The sequence below is a fragment of the Chanos chanos genome, chromosome 7, assembly GCF_902362185.1.
Source record: "Chanos chanos chromosome 7, fChaCha1.1, whole genome shotgun sequence".
In the NCBI taxonomy this organism is placed as follows: domain Eukaryota; kingdom Metazoa; phylum Chordata; class Actinopteri; order Gonorynchiformes; family Chanidae; genus Chanos; species Chanos chanos.
This window is the reverse complement of record NC_044501.1, coordinates 21,267,990-21,285,218: the sequence shown is the minus strand read 5'-3', so window position 1 is coordinate 21,285,218 and position 17,229 is coordinate 21,267,990. Positions and strand designations below refer to the sequence as shown.

Genomic DNA, 17,229 nt, shown 5'->3' with positions numbered 1-17,229 from the left:
ACACACATACACACACTCGCTCCTTCGGCAGCGCAGCATGGCAGAGGTGCAGACCCACGTCTGAGATTTTATTCCTCCACTCTCCGCGACTGATGACTGCCTGCCGTGCTTTGGACACCGGTCGCCCCCCGCGCCCCCTCTCCCAACGCCGACACAGCCATGTGAAACAGAAACGCTGCCAGTGACCAAAACTCTTTGGAGATGTTTTCAAGGGCAACTTCTGGATCCTTCTCTCCATTTGAACTTGTTCTGTTTCTCCTGGTACTCCTTAACGGCGTGGAGCTCACCTCACAAGGCAGGAGTAAAAACCGATGGAACAAGGGGGGTAAGTTTGATATGAGGGAACGTGACCTCCCACACTATCTGTGCTTTGGGGTTTTTCAGCCTTTTGTTGGTTGCTCTTGCTTGACATCTCTGTTTACCACCATGCAAGTCTGGAGGAGACTCAGTGACAGATGTACTCAGGTCTTCTCCCACACTTAGGGCACGTGTTTGGGTACGGGGTATTTTATCAAAATAATGTCAACAGAGGCATTGTCATTTTATGATACATTTTATGATAAGACAAACCTTCTTATTATGTATGTTTTTTTCCCGTTTGAAACCATTCGCTCTTTGATGAGTTTTGTTGTAACACACACACTTAATTTAAATGTCGTTAACATTGATTTTATCAAGCAGGTTGTGTAAGAGAGTCATTTTAGAGTCTGTGTGAGTCAGAGAGATCACCTCTGAGGTCTGAGCATCATTGTTTGCTGTTTGTATCTCTTGCGCTGGCATCGTGCTGGCATTGTGTTGCCCTACGTGCAGACGCACTGCTCAACTGAACACACTTTTACTACACAGCTTCAATTTCACTGTGTGTGCTTTTTTGCTTTGTGCTTCCTGACTGAGTGTTCCTGTATGTGTGAGTGTTCTGTGTGTGTGTGCATGTGTGTCTTGGGCACACATGTGTAGCCATGTACACCCCCCCCCCCCCCCCCCCCCCCCCCCCACTGGTTTCAGTGCTGTGATTTTGGGTTAAAGACTTCCTACTCTCTAAGCATGAGAACTTTTAATAATTCATCGTTCAAGCCCCTCTACGGGACCCCCTGCTCTTTTTCTCCCTCACCCCCTCTTCCTCTCCATCTCTTTCTCTCTCTTGCTGTGTTTAATCCCCTTTGTCGGATTAAAGCAGGCTCTAATCTGGCGGCCAGTCCTGGGTGAGTGGGCGCACTGATGGTCCCCCGAAGCCCCGTACACATCATGAGCACCGCAGACTCCCGCTTGGCAACCTCCTTCAAAGACTCACCGTCGCTGCCGCTCGCCTCTGTTCCGTCTAATGATCCTCCTCTCTTACTGCTCCCTCGCTTTTTTTTTTTTTGTTCTTCTATTCACTTCTTTCTGTCGAGCCTGTTCACTCGGTCTCCCCCCGCTGCAGATGACTGTCCCTGAGAATCCCTGTAGTAATAGCTCTGTCTGTGAGCACAGCGCTCATCTTTTACTCTCTCTCCATCTCTGAGAGGAGTGGCTGAAACCGTTTGCTTGTTGTTGTTTTTTTTTTTTTTCTTTCTTTCTGGAGAACTTGGGTTTGATGTGAAGAGAAGAAAAAATGTTTTGCATGCCGGAGAACTGTAGGTAGGGGAGTCTTGTCTCTTGTCAGTTTGGTGTGCTTCACTGGAGACAGTTTGAACTGAAGAGAGGTTTTGTTTGATTAACTATTTGAATGTTCCCCAACCAAATACATCTGATAAACAACTATATATGACATGAACAGTCAACCAGTCCCTGACTTTCTTTACAGTAGTGTTGGGAACCCACAAGACACTATGAATGATGATGCATCTGATTTTTGTTCCACCTACATCACACATGGATTTTATTAATAATGATTTTATTAATAATGATTCCACAACCTACAGACATCCAGTGAGAAACGTCGCCTTTGGGAGACACAATTACCACTTAGTCAGAGTGAGCAATCTAGTCTCTAACACTGAGGTTTTTGTTTGTTTGTTTGTTTGTTTGTTTGTTTGTTTTCATAAAGCTGTTGTGACTCGGGCAGAACATCCACTGCGTGTCAGTTCAGTTTTATGTCATCGTTTTTCTTTTTTCTTTTTCTTTTTTTCTTTAAATAAGCAAAAAATTACAGATTTGAAATTTGAGTAGTCTTTTGACCCTCAGTAAAAATAGGAGGCAGTGATCTGTGATTGGCTAATTGGGCTCTGTCTTGCCCTGCCCTAGGGCTCCAATCTTCCCCCAGGAGAAATCCCGGACTCAGCATGTGCAGTTATTTCTCCATCATCTTGTTCTTGAAATGGTGTCATTTTACCCCATGGCTATGATACGATCAGCCAGGAACAGGAATGTGTATTTATGGATGCCTTACCATTACCTGTCTGGTATTACTACCAAACCCACCGTGCCAATCACTATATGTTGGCTGTTACTGACACTGAATATGGGCCCAGTAACAGTAATGTATTTTTCAAAAAAAACTAATTTTCTTTTTAAAAATCCACCCCATAGCAAGATACATTAGTCTTATATGTAATGTTTCTTTTGATCCATTATTTCAGGACTTAAGAGTTCTACAGATAAACCATGTTCAGGAGACTCTGTAAAGTTACGGATTTGAATGGTTATTTTACTGGTACCGAAGGTGTCCTCATTACTGTTACATGTTTGTTACAACTGCCATAATGATGCTTTGATTAGTTTCAGTTTGGCAGTATGTTTAATTTCATGAATTTGCATCTGTTTGGTATTAGCTTGATCCCTGTACTGTGAATTGAGATATCTTTTGGAAGAACAATCTGTTGTGTGGGATTGGAGAGAGAGAGAGAGAGAGAGAGAGAGAGGAGAGAGAGAGACAGAGAGAGAGCGAGAGAGAGAGAGAGAGAGAGAGAGAGGGCTAGTTACAGAGCTTTACTTTGTTTGCAGCATCCCCAGAACAACCATCGGTTAAATATTTTGCCTAAAGGCACAATTGCGAAGCTTTGCACTTCTGGGTTTAGATTCACTGTAGCCGATTAGACTCTAAGCTTTCCTGTTCGCTTAGCCTCTGCCCTTCTGATGTCCTTCCACAGGCTCCAGTATATCTCACAAACACCTCATGCATATGTTCTCTCCTCCTGCCCTGCTTGATTGTGTCAGTCACCAGGGTTTTCCTGATAGTGCCTTATTCTCAGAGGAAAACTGGGAGGCACTGGGGTCTCTCTCTCTCTCTCTCCCTGTCTCTCACTCACCCATTCATTGACTCACTCTCTCACTCAATTACTCCTTCAGTCGGTTGGATTCCACCACACTTTCTCTCTCTCTCTGTCCACTGTGGCTGAATGCAGTTCTGAGGACAGACACTGTAGGGGTTTTCAGTTGTCTTCTGGAGGTCACATGGTAGGGAGACTTTCCTGAAGATAGACACTGTAGGGGTTTTCAGTTGTCTTCTGGAAGTCACATGGTAGGGAGACTTTCCTGAAGATAGACACTGTAGGGGTTTTCAGTTGTCTTCTGGAGGTCACATGGTAGGGGGACTTTCCTGAAGATAGACACTGTAGGGGGTTTCAATTGTTTTTGGGGGGACTTTCTGGCTCCCACAACTTCATCTTCATTCCTCAGAGACTCACTAGACAGTATAGTGTAGTTGTGACATCACAGTGGAAGAAAGTTTAAAATGTGGCTTGACCTTAAATACTGACCTCTTGTGAGCAAACTCTATGCTTTGGTCAGGAAATACACACCGGCTGTTTGGAGAAATGCCAACGAACACTGGCTTTTGTAAAACAACCTGTTGTCTTTTCAATCGTAACTATTTTACCTGCATGCGCGTTCGAATTTTTCAGGATGCAAGATGATGTGTTTTTAGAGCTTGGTTTCGTTCAGAGTTTTGGATTTCTGGACATTTCCTTTTAAAAGTGTACACGTCAGTGCTCAGAACCGTAATAGTTCCTTTTGGCCACACAAAAGAAAGCCACGAATCCTTTCTGCATTTCCTCTATCATCTTTCTCTGACCGAAGGTCTGCAGCCAAGACTTTGCCACTTTACTTTCCTCAGCAGGTCGGAGTCATAAAAAGTAATTAAAATTTTTCCCTTGACTTACTCCTCTTCTCTTTGGAATTAGATTTCAGTACTGGGGCCAAAAGCACTGCAACTGTGGCAAGATTCTTCCTTTATTGTGCCATGATATCAAATAGAGAGCGAGAGAAGAATAAATTCCCTTCTTCCTTTGAGTGTATGGCTCTGCAGAGCGCCCTGTGTGAGGTAACAAAAGGAGGAGATTCAATTATTTGGTCTGTCTCCTTTTTTTCCTTCCATCAACATTGTTACAACTTGCTGGAGTTGTCCAAAGAGAGATGGTCTTGTATAAGTAGTAATAACTTCTTACAAGGAATGACTGTCTACTGCGCTGTATTACAAAACGCACACACACACACACACACACACACACACACACAGACCTAAGGCTGGGAATTATTATCAGTCAAAACTGATTATTACGATACCTCTCCCTCATACGAACCACATTTTTTCCGGTAGTTTCTGAGCAGAGAGTGAGACAGATTAAAAATGTGGTGGTTGTGTCAAATATGAGAAGATGGCACAATTTATGGGCTTATCTCAGCCCCAGTAAGCGGAAGATTTTTAAATGGGAATATTTGAAACATAATGGCTTTGCAAATGCCGTGCTGAAGACAGGAAAGAAATGTGTGTGTGTGCGTGTGTGTGTGTGTGTGTGTGTGTGCGTGTGTGTGTGTGTGTGTGTGTGTGTGTGTATGTGTGTGTGTGTGTGTTTCTGTAAGTACTTGTGCTTTTTTGAGAATTGAAATGACTGAGATAACCAATGATTTGCAAAGAGCTAATTTAAGCAATTTGCGGTAAGAAAATCATTTAAAATGTAACCATTTTGCTGACTGGTGCTGAGGGCCTTGACAGGGTGTGAGGGGGCTTGGTGTCCAGAGCAAGCATGTCACATCACCCAGCTATGCTAAACCGGTCATCATGAGAGGATTCACATAACGTGGGGAAGATGTGTGAGTATGTATCCTACCAGACACGAAATCCCAACCGCACTGACCAGGACGTAGGCAGCTAACCTGCATCATGGGAATCCCAAATTTGAGAGGGGGTGGGGGATAACTTTTAAAATTAAAGAGGGTAAAAAAAAAAACAACAAACATTCATCATGACTAGTAAAATGAAAGTTTCAATCTGTATGTGTAAATTACGCTTTACCTTGAGCTGTACTGTCCCTCTCTTACCCCTCCCTCTCTCCTCAGAGCTTAACAACCACATTTCAGTCACACTCTTTCTAATGAAGGTGCCATCTAATTGCAGAGGAAATTACGTCCAACAATAACAGTGTTTTATAGGGGGATTTTAGACTGTGCACATGACAGCTGAGTCTGATGGATGAGAGAAGGTAGATTTAACTGCTCAGGACCCTGTCACCCCATCTCTTCCTAAGTGTCCTAATCCCCGCCTCACTGTCTCTCTCTCTCTCACACACACACACACACGTACACGCACGCGCACACACACACACACACACACACACACACACACATGCAGAAGCATTTAAGTGACTATATGAGCTGAATACTGCTGAGCTGGCATTAAGTCAGTTTCACTAACTGTACTGACAAAGTTTCCCATCATCCCCCTGGGATTAGCAATATTATCATTTCATTCTAAAGACTTGCTTTGCAATATGGAGTAGCAGCTTTGAAAAACTGTTCATCACACAACCATTTTTTTTTCTTAGTGCATACAACATCTTTCACAATCTCCATGGCTTAGCATTGAGCCAGAGTAATGCCATCCAGTCTGAGAAAACTCCCAAACCTGTTTTAAAATCTCTCCTCTACGTGACCTTGTATAAATCTGTTATATCACAGAGTTGGCTTACTGCTATGATGACAATACTGAGTCTTTTATGCCAGCTGACAAAGTTCCCAAACCCTACAGCATCAATATTGGCACAGGATGAACTCACACAGCTTAAAGTTATGTCACTGCCCCAGTGCATGTTCTCTGATTTAAATATCACAGGCGCCCATTGAAATGTCATGTACAGAATGAATAAATAAATAAAGCAAACAAAGTCCAAGAAATGATGCCCTTCAGGAATAAGAAAGGGGCAAAAACTCTTGAAATGGATGCTATTTCCAACCAATCAAATCTCGTCTACAGTGTTGCTGAGGAGCCGATGCTCTTTCAAACCCAAAAGTCATCGTCCCCTTTTAGTCCGAACGGACACGCCGTTTACGCTCGACGTTGCGCTTGAGGCACTCCCTACTTGTCTCTCCCCCCCCCCCCTCCTCTTCCCCCTCCGCTTTCTTTGCAATAAAACTTTTAAGAGATAAGAAGCTTTTTTCTATTTCAGGGTCCCCATTAGCTTGAATAATGCATCGACACTAGGAGAGAGCAGCTTGGGTACTGCGGAGGGTAGAAACGCCGTGGTTTCGATTAAATTATACATCATTATCGCAGCTGGCGAGTCGGGCGTGGTGGGCGCCTGCTTTCTCTCTCCTCCCTAAATGCTCCGTGTATCTGTCTTGTCCAATTGAGTACGCGGAGCAATAGTGCTTCTGCAGGCCTGGGCTGAGAGCTTGTGTAAGGGGAAAGAGCGTCCTAAGAGCATGCTCCGTCTCTCTCTTCAGATTAGTGATGCAAGCAACACGAGGCCAAGGGAAAATAGCGTTTTAGCTCGGTTTTTCTGAAATGACTCCATTTCTGGAACCAGAACTTGAATGATTTTATTGCGACAGCCCATTACTTCACGGTCATAGTTTGGTTGAAAACCGTTTTTAAAATACTCTCTTCGGATGTGTAAACCATTAGCCAGCTGACACAGGGGCCTGATATTTTGTCTGATAAATATCAACAGTAGACATGAGTCAAGAATGTATTGGACTTTTGGGTGAATGACAAACTCCAACATGACATAGAAACATTTTTGTTTGTTTGTTGTTTGTTTGTTTGTTTTTCATATTGGTAAAGTACAGGAGAGGGGTGTTCACTCCTTTCGTGGAGTGAGTTAAAACCCATATGATTATAAGAATACATTACATCATAACAAACTGGGCTTGCCACTTCCCAAAGTGCCCCTTTGTGCTGATCTGACATCAGTTTTGCCATTCTTCCATTAACGGTAAAGATTCTGTTTGGTTAGGGCGCCTGCTCCTAGATTAGTATGAGAGGGCAGCCTTGTGAAAGTTTAGATTTATATTTATATAGAAAAATGTATGTGGCAAAATCTTTATCACAAACAAGAGGCAATGTTAATATCCTCAGAGGTTTTTTTGGATGGAAACAGCAAAATTTGTTTTAGGGTTTTGTTTTTTTTTTGGCATCCTTTTGCATATAAATCACTCAAACGGATGGCTACACGATGATGACATTTGGACTTCCCGTTTGTGTTTGGTGGTTTGAATGAAGGTCAGAGCAGGTCAGACCACTGCAGGGTACCGCGGCCCGAGATCAAATGCACTTAAACACTGTGTGCATTACTAATCTGCGTGGACTTCCTTAGGGGGCTCAGCAGGACAGCACAAAAGAATAATCCCTACAAAGAACCAGCCAGTCAATGAAGTCAAAACATTTCATCGCTACAGAAAGCATAAGTTCCACACTGAATGTTAATCCACTTTATGGAAACATGTTAATGTGAGCACAAGTTTAGTCTCCTAATATAAGATTAGAGGAGTACATTATAATATCTCTATATAGCAACCCAGAGATATGGTTATCAGCCCCATAACCCTGTTGCATTATTAGAGCTGACCTTATTCCAGCAGTTAATTAACCCCTAAGACCTTTAGTTACCCACTAATAGTCTATAAATGATGAATCAACTTAGGCGTATCAGTGATCACACTGATAGATGAAGATAACAGAACGGCTATCATTCATTTTTAATAAGTAAGGTTTTCTTTTGCAGCATGCAGCAAAGAGATTCAGCAAAGCCCTTTTTGTTCCTGGACTTTCTAAAGGTTTTTGATTAACTGTTTTATGGTATCCAACATCGCATGTTCTGTAATGCCTAAGTATGATGTAAGTGTTACTTCACTGAGGATACAGGTTTGAGCTGCACAATTTGAATTGCACTATTGCCTATTTCCATATGTGAAATATCTGCTGAAATCTTCCTACTGATCCTGTACTGAAGAGGACAAATGTGACTGAAAACTTCAGAGTGTCTGACGATCAATAGGAACATCGGCTCCGTAGCAGAGATATATTGGGCATTTTATTATGCTGAGCTCTTGAAAAAACCTCCACGGGCTCATTTGATCTGTGTTCTCACTAAAGTCCTCTACTCTCTTCATTTGTCTACGTGCTTCTGACATCAATAACACATCATCTTTCATCACTGGACCGTCTGTCCTGTTCTGAAGTCCCAAAATAACCGCTACCAAAAATAAACCAGAGATCTGACTCCTCCTTTGGAGGCTGTGCTTGTGTGATATGGATTGGATTTCTGACTAATATCAAAAGTGACTGTCATGAGTAGCTCTGCATGTCTAAGACAATCCTAACCAAATGCTGTCCTCTCAGCGTAGCCTTGTCCCATAGATACTGTGAATGCCCAGCTCATATTCAGCGCTCCTCAAGGCTAACCTCTGCATGTTTGTAATATTGGATTAGAATGTTTATTGTCCAATTTATCATGCTCGGCTAGTCTGCTTTGAAAATTATCTTCCCATCTCTGAATATGAAACGGCCGCTGTTTGAGCACCGCATACTTGGAATACTAAACAAACAAATCTCCCCGCTGATTATGCCGGACACGGCACGAGCCGTGTCCGAAAGCCCGTTCCCAACCGAACCGTAGGATGAGATATGTAGTATGTGTAATTTACACGACCTGGTTGGACAGACCATTGTTTGCGATGAATCCACTGATATATGCGGTCTAAAACCTTCCGGTGTGTACCCAAACATGCTAATATTGATTTAGATTAATGTGCTGAGGTTTATGCAGTTCAAGCGTTTGCATTCATCCCTCAGAACCTCTCTGTACATTGTATTTATCCAGTCCATGACGTGTGGCACAGGCTGATGTAATACTGTACCCTTGTCAAATTTGAACGATGATGGGGGAACTCTTATGCCAAAGCAGGATTAACAGTTTAATGACTGGTAAAATTGTGACGTTACGCCAAGGTGACCCTGACTAAGGTGATCAGACTGTCGGGGAGAGAAGACGGGCAGTGGTAATCCTTCCTGCCCCTGTCCCCAATAGCTGCTTAAGGCGAGTGTATTGTCACAGGGGGCCCAAGGCATGTAATTACACTTTTATTGAGTTTAGGAAGACTGCGCCATTCATCCAGAGACTGATCATAGACTCCTACCCCATAAGGAAGAAAGTGCTTATAGATCATACTTACCAGACAGACCCTGCAGTACGACCAAACTCAGTAATCACGGCAACAGAGAGAGAGACGGAGAGAGAGAGAAAGAGAAAGGCACTGTGTGAATGGTCTGATGTTAGGGCTCTGGAGGACTCTCTGTAGAAATTCAGAAATAGTTGTTTGAGCCACTCCCTAACCACTTCTTTAAACCCAGGGGCACTTCAGGACCCTTGTGCTCCTGTGAGGGCAGCACTTGGCTTTGGTAACTGTCTTCAAAGACTGAAATCAACCAATTTCAGTGCTTTGGATAGCCTTGTAGTGGTAACCTATGTTGTAGTTGTATCTTATTCTAATTTTATTTGGATTTTAAAAAAGTATCCGAGGAGCGTGTGAATAGTCATTGGTGTGTAGAATCCAAAATCTGATGAAACACAACATCAATACACATTCAAAGAACAAGGTGAATTTGGTATTGTTATTTGCACTGGGTCACAATCTAGCTAGTTACCCTTGGTTTATTATGAGTATGAAAGCAAAGCAGTGAGAGAATGGGAAAGAGAGAGCTTGTGAGAGCTCAGGTTCACTGATGGCCGACACTGGCAGCATTAGCCCTGGTGACACATTAAGGCTCTGTTTACTGTGTAATTTGTTTTGTCTGTCAGGTTGATGGATGTCTTGTTTCCCTTGCACTTCCTTCACAGTGTTGGAAAAACGTTGGCTCCAGGACACTGTTAAATGTAGGCTACTTCACAAACTGAGGAAGAGAATGTTCTCAGCAAACTGTTTTTTTTTTTGTTTTTTTTTTTTGAGTTTTCTTTCTATTTTGACAAAGGGGTGCCATTGACGGTGGACAGAGGGAAGACTGAGTAATTAAAGGTGAGAAGCTCATTTTGGCAAGGGAGCATCTCACAAAACCGCCGTCCAGCGATTCAGTCAGGGGGCAGAATGCCGTGGGGTGCTTTCAGAATGAATTTCCCCAGCGTGGAATGGTGGCTGAGTGCTTTGGGTTGGCATATGATACTTATCAGCTATCAGTCTCTATTTGGCCTGAAGCACCTCACCTTCACAACACCTTAAATGTCAAAGAGCAGTCACCCTTCACTCCCCCTTCTCTCTCCCCCCTCTCCAACACAGAATCAGGGCCACCAAATCCACAGGTTGTCAAGCACACGTCAGATTACCAGCCCTGCTTCCATCACATTCAATCCAACAGCATAACATTTAATGTATAATGTCTCGAATTTCATTATTGTTTTATTTGCACCCCATGAACCGTGACTATGCATGTAATGGACAAGTTATATAACCAACTTGAAATAAAGTTAAAGCTGGAAGTAGAATGAACATTAAAAGCTGTAAAAACACAAGTCTTAATCAGTTTAAGTTTATAATCATTCACTAGATGCATGTGACTAAATGCTCACTGAGGTACTATATAGCTTAGGTCTTAGGCAGAGTTCTTCAACTTCAGTGTTTCCTTGGCAACAAATGACTTCAGGGGCTGATACATTAGCATATACTGCTGTAAGTGGTATAGTGTGTAACATGTCACATTATATGCAACTAATACTTTTATCAGATATGCATTGCATATCCATAGCCATTACACATTAAAGTTATAGCTTGGTTAACTGCGTATTATCTGTGCAGAAGCCACAAAGAAGTGACAAAATCATATGGTATTCCCATACATTCCACAAATGGAAGAGTGTTACTTCACCCTCTACCACCTCACCATTTTTTTTCTTTTTTTACATTTGTGAAGAAGGTTTAGAGATCTGAAACATTTTAACATGACATGTGTGATTGAAATCCTTTTGATGAAATGAAGTTGTTCCTTTTGATGGGGGCGTTGGATTCGACGTTCTTTGGTACTGACAGTCAAATGTCAGCAGTTATGTAGCGACGTCAAGAAACATTAGCATGGAGAAGGTGGCAATTAGCTTACTCAGGTCTCATTTCAGACTGTGGGAGTGTACATCTTTTGATGCTGGGATGTGTGAAGACATTTTTGTGCATAACTAAACATTATCGACATGAGTGGAATTGATAGATATGTTATTTAGGGTGGTTCATGCTGTCACATACCTGTTTCTTTCTAATGGAAAAGCGGTAATTGTATTCATCAAGAAGGTAGCTTCCCATACAGCGTGTGAGATGCTTGTGAATGATAATGGAGAAATACTCCATTTGAAAAGGCAGATATGCACATTATAAGGTAACACAGAAAGAAAAACATACAATTACCATGTAGCATGTTTCCAATGGCTGAACAAAGCTGCAAGTCCTTTTTTGAAAGTCAAAGTCAAGTCTAATGTCCCTATTGGTTCTGAAGACTTGGAAAGACATGTCTAGGACAAGTCATAAATGTTGGAGGCCAATTCTACTTTTGTAGTAACTGTTTGATCCGCTGAGCTTCAGTGCAGTTCTTTTGTGGTCTTTTTATATACGGAATCAATGCGCATAAGCTAATATTATGTCTGTTGTATGAATGCACTGATCAATATACAACAATCTCCAAGTAATGAAAGCTGTGTTTCATTTTCTGTGTTTTAATAGTTAGCAGGAACCATACAAGATTGTAGCTCAAAGATCTTAGAAAGCTGACATAAAGAAAAGTAACATGGTCTCTCAGACAATGACAGATTAGGGTAACGAGATCCTGATGTTGCAGACAAGTTTAAATGTCAAGCTTTTCACAAGTGTGATGTATCTTAATGCCCTGTTGAATGATATGTACCAAGCACTCAAACTCTGAGAAGCAATTATACTATGTAGGGTACTCCCGACTGGAAGATGAGAGCAAGGCAGGCTAACTTTAGGGCTATCTTGTCTGATCCTGCTGTCTACAGCTTTTGGATAACTAGAGGTTATCGCAAACAGTTTGGGCGCCTGAGAAACATTTCCTATAAAATAAAACCATAAAATATTTTATTCACTGAGACACTTCATGTGGCCCGAATTTACAGTTTGAATTTTCAGCAGTCATAAGTCAATTGATATGCAGCTTAACTGTGACTAGTTTATGAGTCACCAACTTTAGTTGTCACCTCTATAGCAGAACAGGGTTCTTGTGAAAGTTTGTGAAAAGTCTCAAGTCTATGCCTATATGAGCTGACAGGTCTGGAGACAGTTAGCAGTTAGTATTACATAAATGTCATTGCAGCTGTCTTCTTCAGTTGTACCGCGCTGAGGATAGCTGGTAAGAGAGCCAGGGTTTTTGAAACAAAGCAGAGCTGCTGCACCAATCACATTGTCTTTGACTCCAAAACAAACAAACAAACAGAAAGCACAGTACAAAAACAGATATGGTCTGAAATGAAGGATTGTGTGGGCTAAATCTAAGCCTGGGTACATAAGGAAACGTCCAGCAGCGGGTACACAATAAATATTGTCCCATTTTTATGCTATTGTTTTGGTGAAATCACAAAAAAATGTGTAACTAAGTCAAGATTTTACCGAACAAGTTTGGTGGGTTTGGATTATATCCAATGGAGATGGGTCACTGTACTGCCTTGCTGAGTTGTTTAAGTCTCCATATCTTCATAAGTTTTATGTTCCCTCTGAATGCTGACGGGTGTTTCCTTAGCTAAGCTGACACCAGTTTTATGGTTTGCAAACACTCCTCTCGAAAACAGTGTCTTGTCTGAGAGGCAAAGTGTGGCAAGTTTACAGTGCTGTTATTTGTTTATTTATTTATTTTTGTTTTATTTCTTTGCCCCTGGCTTTTCGTCCTGATGAAATATGGGACTGGCTGCATGTTGCAGCTGTGATAGCAAGACTTTTCGTCTTCGTTTTTTTTATTGCCACTCAGGAAAGATAGCGTGTGACAACTGCATCCTTTCACTCCTCTAATCCATGCAGCCAAGGGATGAAATCTTATTTAGGGATCGGGGATAGCAGTGTCGTTTCTCTGATAAGGAGGTGCAACTCTGCAAGCTCTTTTTTTTAAAAGGACTTTCCAACTCAGTCAGGAATCAGTCAGCAGAAAAAGACAGTTGGCTGGCAAAGAAAGAGAGGGCGAGAGAAAGAGAGAGAGAGAGAGAGAGAGAGAGAGAGAGAGAGAGAGACATCCCTTTTCAATTAATAGAGTGATGCTTCCGAATCCTCGGGCCATCGCTGCCAAAACGGATCGTGACATAATCTCCACATTCATTCCCCAAAGTAGTCTATTAAAGCATGAAAATGATGCCTGGCGAAGAGAGCAGTTTCAAATTCTCCAGAAAGAGTCGGGGATTATTCAAATGCAGAAGCCGCGAGAATGAGCTTCTCGCTTTGTCTCCCTGCTTTGTTTGTTCGTCTACCCTTTTGTAGCCAAAAGAAAACACGAAACTGTTGCTGAATTGCTGAACTTCACTGAAATGAATTTGGAACTCAGCGTGCATGTGCTTATCAAGTTAAACGCAAGAGCATACACGGGAAAAAGATGGTTTGAAAAGCTTTTTTGTTTGTTTTTCTGTTTGTTTTTAAAATTTTCCAAATAGGCCTGGTCAAAATAACACTGTGATTCTGATCACTCAACGTGTCATGCCTTGTAAAATGTGTTAAGGTTTATCTGATTAAGTATGCTAACAGTAATGAACAGTACTGATTGATATTGTCAGAGGTTGATTCTGTACGGTCTTACATCTATGTAACTGGTTTGCTGGAATTTAAGTTTTGCAAGGTGTCTATTAAAAAAACAAAAAACAAAAACAAAAACAACATATAATTTTTAACTGCTGATTTCTGGTGGAGAAATAAATCAGTAAAAATATGTAGATACTAGACTTGAAAGATACCACAGTGATATTTAAAAAAAACCCAACAAACAAAAAACCAAAACATAACACATTTTGTATAACTTACATGGTTAACTTACCTTAATATCCTATAAAGATACTTCCTGCACACTGACATATATCACTCTGAACGTCTTCTGTGCTGAAACATAGTGCACATTAGTGTTAATTATCAGCAGCAATGGCAGCAATGACACATCTCTTTATCTCACAAGTTTTGGTACAACTGCAATACTCTCCCATAGTAGCTGTACTTTGTTTCCGTCAACGCGACCACCCAGTGAAATTCAAATGTATACAGCCATAATGGGATCAGAACAGGTCATTTAAAACTGCTCAGGTCTGTAACTGACAGGATGAAGGACCTCAAATAGATTACTGCTGAGTCTTCAGTACCTCCCTCACTGTTTCCATCTTTTTTAGTGTCATGGTGTTCAACTGACATTTACGTTTTTAAAAAGGCTCTGTTAACTTGTCTATAATGAGTTATAAGATCTGTAAATTCACATCTGGTATCTCACATAGCAACTGTATGATAACCTGCTGGAGGTTTCATTTTTGGATAATGTTGTATCCTACACCCTGTTACATCAGTGTGTAAATATGTTCTGAATTTGGCTTCCGTGTGCTTAATCCCATTCTACAAACACAGTTTAGTCTATTTAAAGAAAAGCAAAGCTTAGTTTGTTTTGTTTGGATACAAACCAGAGATACCGTGGGCTTACAATTGTCAACTAACACTGAGTCATCAGATTTAAACCGATTACCCTGCTGTCCTATTCACAGGCCTAAGCGTCCAGAAATGTGAGGGTTTGGAGGAAACTCCCTTTTAAGTACTGTTGTGCTCTGTGAGATGCCTCTGTCTTTAGATTCATACCTACAGATGAGCAGAGACTGGGAAACTCTGCTTAGATCAGCTCAATTAGTGGAGAATCACTAAACCTCTGATCCACATACACCTGCATGTCTGAGTCTCCAAGGTGTCATAAAGATCCGGAAGAGGCTGTCATGTCACATAAAAACAGACACAAGAGGGGTGTTACTCCACTCAAGAGTGCAATGCCTAAATTACCATAGCGGGATTTTGATGGGCAAGCACAATCTAGATCAAACTCATACAAGGAGCGGAAGTGCTTTTGTCTTTAGCGTCACAATAGACGTTGCTGCCATTTTCTCTTAGAGAGAAAAACTGATAATGTCTTCTGTGGGCTGAAGCAACTGACAAGCTTATACTTGCTCTTTCATCAACAAAATGTGCTCAAATGTTTGGACTAAATTTGAAAAATCTGATTTTACTATGTTTTGACATATCATGTTGTGCTTTGGTAAGGGACTGCATATTATTCACTTCAGTTTCACAGCTACACATAAGCTTGAGCACTGCCTCGAAACTACAATTAATATATAACAGCAATTAAAAAATAATTTAAGCATTTTTTTTTTTTTTTTGTTAAAATTTCCAAATATTCACAGGGCAAAAGTCTATGAATATGTGTCTGTGAGCCTGAGACATAAATAAAGTTTAAATCATACTGCGGTTTTACAAGACTTCCCAATCCTTTTTATGGATGGTTAAAATAAAGAAAAGAAAGAAAATATATATGTGTGTACACACACACACACACATATATATATATATATATATATATATATAGAGAGAGAGAGAGAGAGAGAGAGAGAGAGAGAGAAAGAGGTCATAATCTCTGTAACCAGTGGTATACTATATGAACGTCACACTTTGCCTCCATAAAATTGTTTTTGATGCAGTGTGTACATAAGCCTGGTGATGTGGTTTATGCTGCAGGTACCCGGGCAGATATGTTTTCTGAAGAGAAGCCAGCTTTCTTGGCTCTTCTCAGGACACCCTGCATAATGCACTAAAACAACAGTTAATTAACAAAGACTCAGCCATTACTTGCTCCAGGAGTAATTGTAAATGAGAATACAAGCAATTAGTGCATTAGCACATCCCACTGACTCATGAAGATTTTCATACTAAATATTTGAGTTTGTATATATGAGTTTATATACATGAGTTTAGACATATGAGCTTATATATATATATATATACACACACACACACATATATACATATATTTATATATGTGTGTGTGTGTGTGTGTGTGTGTGTGAGTTTATATATATGCGCTGGACTAAAAATGCCAACCGAAAGAAAGTTTGGGTGTCAGTGTGGACCTACTTTTCCACTGTGAGAGAAAGTTTCATATGTCATCGGTCGATGGTGAAATATCGTTCTTCAGGTCTGGATCTAATTCCATGTGCGTGGTAAAGGGTGAAACAAAATAGGTCATAGTATGATCCAGCATAAATGTTTCATAGTGGAGAATAGCGTGCAGGTTAGTGAGGCATGCTCGCTTATAAAACCTCAACAGTCACACTTCCTTCCCGGCCCCTGAATCCAGGCCAGCTGATCTCCACCTTTCCCTTTCACAGACGCTTTTCTCCTATATGCCATTAAGCCTCAGTTTGACGTGTCACACCTGACTCTGCCCGTGGGTTTAACCCTGACTGAAAGAAGTGATGTTACAATGCTAATTTCTTTTTACTTTTACAATTGTATAAAATCCAGTTCTGGGCGTGTTACACAGATAACAACAAATATTTAAGGGTATAGACAATACTCAACACCAAAATGCTGTCTCAGTCTACACTAAACTGCTGTCTCATTCAATGCCAAAATGCTGTCTCACTGCAATATTTTTTAACAAAAATGTCCTATGACGTGGTTCATTTTGATAACAGAATTAACAATATTATATAATATTCGAGTACAAATACAACAAGACTGGAGCAACATTAGTTTAGAACTACCTTGATCTTGGTGCCTTTTATTTACACAATATAAAACATGAGAAAGTCAGTCTGAGAAAGACCTCTGAAAAGCCTCAATGAAACTGATTTTGTATTTCTCATAAAGGATTAGGAGCTACACAGCCTCAACCTTAGAGTGACATTATTTTAGTTTTATGCTGATTTATTTCATTCTTTACAATGTGACATCTGGGGTTTCAGCAGAGTACTGTCACGGAGTAGAAAGAGTGAGACAGCATTTTGGCGTAGAATGAGACAGCATTTTGGTGTGGAGTGAGACAGC

The 17,229-nt window shown here is 41.0% G+C and overlaps 1 protein-coding gene across 1 annotated transcript in view; it reads left to right on the top strand.

The window, feature by feature from the left end:
* Positions 1-201: 201 nt before the first annotated feature.
* The window catches only part of robo2 (roundabout, axon guidance receptor, homolog 2 (Drosophila)), a 330,740-nt gene continuing 313,712 nt past the window's right edge, over positions 202-17,229 (top strand). Inside the window, exon 1 of the mRNA XM_030779068.1 lies at positions 202-325. Coding sequence (XP_030634928.1) covers positions 202-325 — 124 coding nt within the window. The remainder of the gene's footprint in view (positions 326-17,229) is intronic.